This window comes from Danio rerio, chromosome 2, assembly GCF_052040795.2.
Source record: "Danio rerio strain M-AB ecotype USA chromosome 2, GRCz13ab, whole genome shotgun sequence".
NCBI classification, from domain to species: domain Eukaryota; kingdom Metazoa; phylum Chordata; class Actinopteri; order Cypriniformes; family Danionidae; genus Danio; species Danio rerio.
In genome coordinates, this window is record NC_141022.1 from 4702562 (window position 1) to 4711424 (window position 8863).

Consider the following 8863-nt stretch of genomic DNA (forward strand, 5'->3'; position numbering starts at 1 on the left):
AAGGCTGAAGAGACCCTTTGTGTCAGTGCTGTTATTTGTATTGTTAAGACCCCAAAATGTCTAGGGCTGAGGTTAAACATAAGTTAAAATAAATAAATAAATAAATAAATAAATTTGGATTTTTGCTGCATTTGTCTTACCAAGCCTTACATTTTTCCAAGAATGCTTCATTCTTATTTAATAACCTGTTGTGGTGTTTTCTCTAGTTGTTTTCTCCACCTTTCTTCTCTCCCCTCCTTGTTGTGACTGTAAAACCTATACTTTGTATTATAAAGCTGTAAACTGAGCGCCGTAGGGGCTGAGTGCCATTTATTTTGAACAGACTTTTTCTCCTGTTTCTTGGTTTAGTTAAGGAGTAAGGGTAGTATTTGTAATTTATTTTCTGCATTTATTTTGGTTCTATTAGGCAAGTTATCTTCAGGGAGGAGTTAGTAAATTTTTTGTTTATTATTTTGGCCTTGCTCAGCCCTGAACCGATTTTTGATTGCGGTCCTATTCTTTGTTTTTCTGTAAATGCAAACTTTTTCTAACAATAAAAGAAACTTAAGGTCATTAAAATCATAACCTGCTAACTGTTTATTTATGTATGTATTTATTTATTTAAACTCATGTTCAACATCAGCCCTAGACATTTTGGGGTCTTAACAATACAAATAACAGCACTGAAACAAAGGGTTTCTTAACCATTAACTTAAACTTTTAGCTAATACAATAACTAATTAGCTACTTTTTATAAGTTAGTAAGCTAGTAGTTGGGTTTAGAGATTGGGTAGGATTAGGGATGTAAAGTAAGATCATACTTTACAAGTGCTAATAAACAGTTAATACATAAATAACAGGCAGGTAATAATCCAGTAGTAAATGGTGTGAGTTGTTACCTAAAGAAGTGTAACCAGAAATTAACCTGAAGCGACACCAAAATCCTATCTTTCACCTATACGTAATTAATATGCAAGCTCCACCCTAAAAGGAGAGGTATATGCAAATAAACTCACAATACTTACTACCTGGAGAAACTAAATAACGAGCACACTGACTGAAGTGAATGGTCAGCTCTACAACATGACGTCCTGCACCACAGACTGCATTGAAAAGCCCATCCGGCGCTGTTTTGAAAGTCTCGGTAAATTCGTCGGTCTTCACCCGTGGTGGTTTGTCGTTTTACCTCTTGTGATGTCCGCAGGTCTCGGAGGAGGATTTTTCTTTCTGAACGAGCTGAAATCCGACGACATTGTGGAGCAGTTTACCCCGAAAAAAGGGCGCGCGAAAATGGAGAGGCGTTTCTTTCAGGAAACTTTCCCTCAGAGCGACTCTCAGTTTTCCGTTATTCGCATTAACACTGACGGGGTTTTTGCGTCCTTGATATTTTCCTCACAGTCAAACATACTCAGTGTTACAGCGCTCGACGAAATCATCCGTATTGACGTAAAAATTAAAAGATTCAGCGTAAGTTTGGACACAAATACATTTGCGTTCTCGGATATTTGCGCAGATGTGAACGGAACGTGTAACTCTAACGTAATTCTCGATGTTTTCGGTTACAACGCCAGTAATGTCAGTTTCGTCAACATGACGTATCCTAAATACTGCCGGTCTGAATTCAACTGTGTCCACTTGGGAAATGTCATAAGTGAAGTGGAAGTGGATCAGGATGGATTTGTCCAAAGTGCCAAAGCTGTGAGGCTTTTCTATTATCTGCAAGAAAACAATGACACACTGACAGATGCCTGGCTTCAGAAATTGATGGACGTGCTCTCTAATGTAACCACATCACAAACTGAAGTAAGTGTATGACAGCTAAACATTTGGACAGGTGTATATTTTTAGAAAGTGAGACTTGATTTGGTGTTAAGGTGAATAAATAAACTATCCATTGATGTGTTGGTTGTTGGGACACTATTTGACTGAGATAAAATCTGTAATTAGAGGGTTTTGATACATTTATTAACCGTAATTAGACTGATAATTCAACATCTTTGTCAACATTACAATGGTTCTTGTTTTTTCTCAGCAGTTATGTACACCAAAGTTTTACGTCACAACAAATATTGATAAAAAATGTAGCCTATTGCAGTTTTGTTTGTGTTTTTGTCTGTGTAACAAAGGTATATTGTGTAGATGTTGGTACTTTAAAACATAAGTGTATCAACATAAATTAAGGAAATACCATAGTTTAGCATTAATTGGAAATTTGATTTGACAATTTCCACTGCATTTTTTGTAAAAAATCTGACACCAGCTGTCTTTTTTACTGTAATAATTTTTACAGTGTATATTCAAATTATTTTAATATCTTTTTTTTTCACATTGACATTTTTTACTTAATTGAATTACACTCAGACAACTTTATTAGGTACACCTTACTAGTTGGACTAGTTGCCTTCAGAACTGTCTTAATCCTTCATGGCATAGATTCAACAGGGTTCTAGAAAAATTCCTTAAAGATTTTGCTCCATATTGACTTGATAGCATCACACAGTTGGCTGCAGATTTGTCGGCTGCACATGCATAATGCAAATCTTCCGTTCCACCACATCCTAAAGGTGCTCTATTTGATTGAGCTCTGGTGACTGCGGAGGCCATTTTTGCCATTGTCATATTCGAGAAACCAGTCTGAGATGATTCAGGCTTAATGGCATGGCATGTTATTCTGCTGAAAGTAAATATCCCCCACACCATAGCACCAACACCAGCTTGAATCGTTGAAACAAGGCAGGATGGATCCATGCTTTCATGTTGCTGATGCCAAATTCTGACCCGACCATCCGAATGTTGCAGCAGAAATACATACTGACCTCTGGCATCAACACGGCATTTGCGCCCACAGAACTGCCGCTCACTGGATATTTTCTCTTTTTCAGACCATTCTCAAATCCAAGTAGATCAGCAGTTTCTGAAAAACTCAGACCAGCCCGTCTGGCACCAACAACCATGCCACGTTCAAAGTCACTTAAATCAGTTTTCTTCCCCATTCTGATGCTCGGTTTGAACTGCAGAAGATCCTCTTGACCATGATGTCTACATGCCTAAATAGAAATTTGAGTTAGCGAGCAGTTGGACAGCTGTACCTAATAAAGTGGGCAGTAAGTGTAGATATGAACAACTTTTAATTCAGCACCAACCAAATTGTCAAATCTGGAATGATTAGATTTCATTAACTGCTAAATATTTGAGTGTGCAATCCTCACAAATAATTTTTGAATGGAATGAATACTAGTCAATGAAAGTCTTAATGATATGTTTTTGCAGGTATCTTATTTCACCTCCATGTCAAGACAGCAGGAGTTTGAGAAGAGCACCCGATCTGTCACTCAACTTTTCGCAGTTACTTATTTTCTTGCCATCTCATTTTCAATTATGTCTTGTCTGAGGTTTGTGTCATTCTTGTATTAATAAAAAAATGTATTTTAGAGCAAATTTTTAAGATTGTGGAAATTAATTGAAAAGCATCACGTTGGTTAAATTCTCTCCACAGGTTTGACAATGTGAGGAATAAGGCATGGCTTGCTTCTCTCGGAGTTTTTTCCACTGCACAGGCAGTGCTGTCCAGCTTCGGGTTGCTGTTACTCTTGAATGTGCCATTTGTTATTACAGCTGCATCTTCTCCATTCCTCATTCTTGGTAAGATTCTTCTTTTTTTATTTGTTTTGTTGACAAACTCAACCGTTGGGTTAGTTTAATTCAATTGAAATATTTTTGTTTAACACAAAAGTAGAATTTTTATATATTTGATCTAATGTTAGATGTGTATATTTGACACAATATTCGGTTAACACAACCCAGTCCTTTTTCAGAATGCGTTTTGTTGACAAAATCAACTGTTGGGTTAGTTTTTTCAATTCAATTGAAATATTTTTTGTTTAACCCAAAAGTTGGATTTATCCATATTTGACTCAATGTTAAATTTGTCCAAATTTGACCGAACAATTGGTTAATACAACCCAGTCTTTTTTTTTTTTTTTGTCTGACAAACCCAACTGTTGGGTGAGTTTTTTTCCTATTAAATTTTAATATTTTTGTGTTATACCCAACAGTTGAATTTGTCCATATTTGACCGAACAATTGGTTAATACAACCTAGCCGTTTTTTTTTTTTTGTTGTTGTTGTTTTGTCAGACAAACCCACCTGTTGGGTGAGTTTTTTCCAATTAAATTTAAATATTTTTTGTGTTGTATCCAACAGCTGGATTGGGCCATATTTGACCCAATGTTAAATTTGTCCAAATTTGACCCAACAATTGGTTAATACAACCTATCCGTTTTTTTTGTTTGTTTTGTTTTGTCAGACAAACCCACATGTTGGGTGAGTTTTTTTCCAATTAAATTTAAATATTTTTTGCGTTGTACCCAACAGCTGGATTTGGTCATATTTGACCCAATATTAGATTTGTCCATATTTGACCCAACAATTGGTTAATACAACCTAGCCGTTTTTTTTTTTGTTGTTTTTTTTTGTCAGACAAACCCACCTGTTGGGTGTGTTTTTTCCAATTAAATGTAAATATTTTTTTGCGTTGTACCCAACAGATGGATTTGGCCATATTTGACCCAATGTTAGATTTGTCCATAGTTGACAAATTGGTTAATACAACATAACCTTTTTTAGAATGTGTTTTTTCTGGCAAACCCAACTGTTGGGTTATTTTAATGACATTTTTATATTTTTTGTTTAACCTAACTGTTGGGTTTTTCCACATTTGATCCAATGTTAGATTTGACCCAACTTTTGGTTAATACTACCCAGCTTTTTAAAATTTGTTTTGTAGGACAAACTCAACTGCTGTGTTTGTTTTTTCCGTTAAATTTAAATATTTTTAGCTTAACCTAACAGTTGGATTTGTCCAGTTGGATTTTGGATTTGTTTGGTTTATACAACCCAGCCTTTTTATTTGTTTTGTCAGACAAATCCAACTATTTGTTTAGTTTATTCAATTTAATGTAAAAAATGTTTTGTTTGACCCAAAAAGTAGATTTGTCCATATTTGACCCAAAGTTTCTGTAGCACAACTCAGTTTCTTTTTAAGAATTTGTTTTTTCCGAAAACCCAACTCTACTCTACTGTGACCGCAGCTTAAGTGCTCACGCCCAAAAGTTACTATTACGGAGCCCAATCAACAACCACCACCCATCACCCCATCTCTTTTTTTAAAAACCAACATGTCCATTGGATCCAACACTGGGTTGGTACAACCCAGCGTTTTTAACTTTGCAAGTGTGGCATGTCATATTCCACACGTCTAACAGATCTTCATTCTTTTAGGAATCGGTATCGACGACATGTTCATCATGATCTCCAGCTGGCAGCGGACCAACATTCAAGACTCTGTGCCAAAGCGCATGTCCGACACCTACAGAGAAGCTGCCATTTCCATCACAATAACCACTCTGACCGACGTCCTGGCCTTCTACCTGAGCTTCAGCAACCCTTTCGGCTCCGTTCAGTCTTTCTGCCTCTACGCGGGCACAGCCGTCCTGCTCTGCTACTTCTATAACATCACTTTCTTCGGCGCCTGTTTGGCTCTGAATGGCAGAAGGGAGGGTGCTAACAAACACTGGTTGACTTGCATGAAGGTACCAGAGGAGATGCCACCTGGAGAGTCTAAAGCGTACACTCTCTGCTGTGTTGGAGGGTCATACAACCGTAACACAGGAACCGAAGAGGAACATCCAATGGCGTTGTTCTTTAGGAAGTGCTATGGCCCGTTTTTGACAACATCCTGGTGTAAAGCATTCGTAGTGTTGATCTACTTCACATACATCGGAGTTAGTGTTTACGGCTGCCTCCAACTGAAGGAGGGCATAGATCTCAAGAACCTAGCGCTTGATGATTCATACATCATCCAGTATTACGATGCAGAAAGCGCTTACTTTCATTATTACGGTCCGAATGTGATGCTGGCCATCAATGGGACGTTTCCATATTGGGAGGAGAGCGAACGCAATCAACTCGAGACTTGCATCAAACGATTTCTGGAGCTCGATTTTGTCAACTCGTCAACATCTTGGCTTCATGCTTTCGAAAGGTATGGTGTTGGTAGAAACATCAGCTCAGAAGCTTCATTTAAAACACATCTGCATGAGTTTCTCGAGCACAATCCAATGCTCAAACAGGATGTTAACATAACCGATAATAACATAACAGCATCTCGCCTGTTCCTCCAGACGATTGTTCAGAATGCAACAGAGAAGACTGTAGTGAACTCTTTAAGGAAGACAGCAGAGATATGTCCATACCAATTGCTGGTCTACCATCCTGCGTTCATCTACCATGATCAATACACAGTAATTGGGCAGGTCACTCTTCAGACGATCGCGGTATCAACCGCAGTCATGCTCTTCATCGCTCTTATGCTGATTCCTCATCCTCTTTGTGCTCTATGGGTGGCTTTTGCCATCGCTTCTGTCATTTTGGGAGTCACCGGCTTCATGGCTCTCCTAAACATACGCCTGGATTCCATCTCCATGATTAATCTGGTCATTAGCATCGGCTTCTCGGTGGACTTTTCAGCCCATATCTCCTACACGTTTGTGTCCAGCACTAAGTCTGATGTCAATGGGAGGATTGTGGAGGCACTGGCACACCTAGGTTACCCTATACTACAGGGGGCGCTGTCTACAGTTGTGGGGGTGGTGGTGCTTTCAGCTTCCAGCAGCTACATCTTCAGGACACTCTTCACCATTGTGCTTCTAGTCATTACTTTAGGGCTGCTTCATGGGATTGCTTTTATCCCAGTGTTTCTGACTTTCTGTGGATTTTGCCACAAGATATTGAAGCACTGAATTTGACTATCAAGCCTTTTTCTTCGACTATCGTCTCTGGTTTACAATTTTGATAATTAAAAGAAGACAAATGGGCCTTATTATACTGTAAAGATGCATCGACAGACTGAGGATCCATTTGCAGCTTTATTAAATCACAATAGGATGATCGTACAGGCAGGGTCAGGAAGGAGAAATTTAACTTAGAGTTCGTGAACAGGCGATTGATGGAGGTGGTATACAGCAGAGAGAGTGATCCATTACACAGAGCAGAAAGTCACAGAAGGCAGGCGGCATCAACAATCACAGAAACGGGGAAACTGTCCACGGTCAAAACACAGAATCAGGTCAGAATATAGGGAATAGGGGCAAAAACAAGACTTCGCAATGAGTAGCAGCGGAGATGGAGTGTAAATAGTCATTGGGAAAACTTTCAGGTGCCAGGGCAATCAGACGGGAGGAATGCTGGGAGATGTAGTGAAACTGAATTAGTAGTCCGGTGACTGTGACCTCTGGTGGCGATCGGGGGGGAACCACAGAGGTCGGAGGTGTTACACATACATCTGGCGCAAGATGTGTATGGTGCAATTTGTTGCTATTTTCAGACCAGCTCAATCTTAATTCTCACGTTTTCTGCCACGTTGTTTAAATAGCAAATCCATTAGCGCTGCTTTGCGGAATCATGGGTGTGCCGGTCTATAAAGGAGGTGTGTGTTAAGGCGCATTGTTGGCGTGTTGCTTTTTTGAGGAACTGAAGTAGACCGCACAATTGACAAACTAAAAGCTGCTCTAAAGTCCAGCCCAAAGCGCATTAGTTATGTGCCTATGCAGGTCCAAACAATTACACATTGCTTAATACACTCAGGATATACAGCAACACACAAATATAGTTACATATGAAAACAGATTAAAGGATTAAAAATGTTACAAAAACAACATGAAAAAAAAGTTAATTCATGCCAATTTTCATTTGAATAATGTAATTATTATTAGCAGTATTATTTACTATATGCACATTTTTATTTGTTTTAATAAAAACAAGTTTAGATTTGTCTACCTGTCGGGTTTGCATCATCATATGGGGCATAAGAATTGGATGTGTTTTTGTATATACATTGCTCAGCATATTTAAGCACACTCCTCACAAATCTATCTTTTAAATTCATATTCATAATAGGAAGCTATACAACATTATATTTATGCATATACATTAGATTAGTCAGTACTGAAACCAAATCTGGGGGCTATCTAACAAAAAAAACTTACAATAATCGTCCGAAAACTAGTACAGTCAAATTTATGGTATATTCTAGAAATATATAAATATAGAAAAATATTCTAAAAATAAAGAGGCGAAAATATTAAAACTAGTTGAAATTTTGTAAGTTGAATATTATTTTTGCAATATTTTGCTTAAATTTAATCATATTATCTTTCAATTTCTAATTATGTTTGATGAATAAAATATTAATAATATTATATATCTGTTGAAGAAATCTAATTCATTAATTTTCTTTTCGGCTTAGTCTCTTTATTAATCTGGGATCGCCACAACGGAATGATCCGCCAACTTATCCAGCATATGTTTTACGCAGCGGATGGCCTTCCAGCTGCAACCCATCTCTAGGAAAGTTTAATAAATCTTTTTTTGTTTAAATGCACCAAAATACATTGCCTATAATCACTGAGAAATGGATTTAATTTTTAAAATGGGCTGTACTCAATTATGCTAAGTACTCTAACTTCATTTTTATCGTTCATTTATTAGTTTGCAGGAAATTAGAATTGAATTTAGAAACCGTTCTGAAACAAATCTTTGCGCTTAAAGGAAATTAAATATGTGGGCTAATGGATGACTTCAGTTGATTGCATACAACACCGTTTCCTTATCCACGAAAGTAAAGGAGTAAAGAGTAAAAGTAAAGTAAATAGAAAGTAAAAAGGCTGAATGGAGAAGGCTCATTCTTTATCCTCGTGCTGCAGATGCTCTGTTTAACTGTTTTCTCGCTAGTGAATCGTTCAGTTTTTCACTTATGAAATCCACCATGTAAAATGCAAATGTGCCATGGCATGAAGCAAGACTCTTAAAGGGGATGGGAGATGAG

The 8863-nt window shown here is 37.6% G+C and overlaps 1 protein-coding gene across 1 annotated transcript; it reads left to right on the forward strand.

Annotated features, from left to right (window-relative positions):
• Positions 1-1026: 1026 nt before the first annotated feature.
• Positions 1027-6854, forward strand: ptchd3b (patched domain containing 3b). Its single transcript, XM_087240350.1, has 4 exons — positions 1027-1782; positions 3250-3371; positions 3476-3621; positions 5260-6854. The coding sequence occupies exons 1-4, from the start codon at positions 1063-1065 to the stop codon at positions 6777-6779; spliced, it is 2508 nt and encodes an 835-aa protein (XP_087096476.1). The 5' UTR covers positions 1027-1062; the 3' UTR covers positions 6780-6854.
• Positions 6855-8863: the final 2009 nt, after the last annotated feature.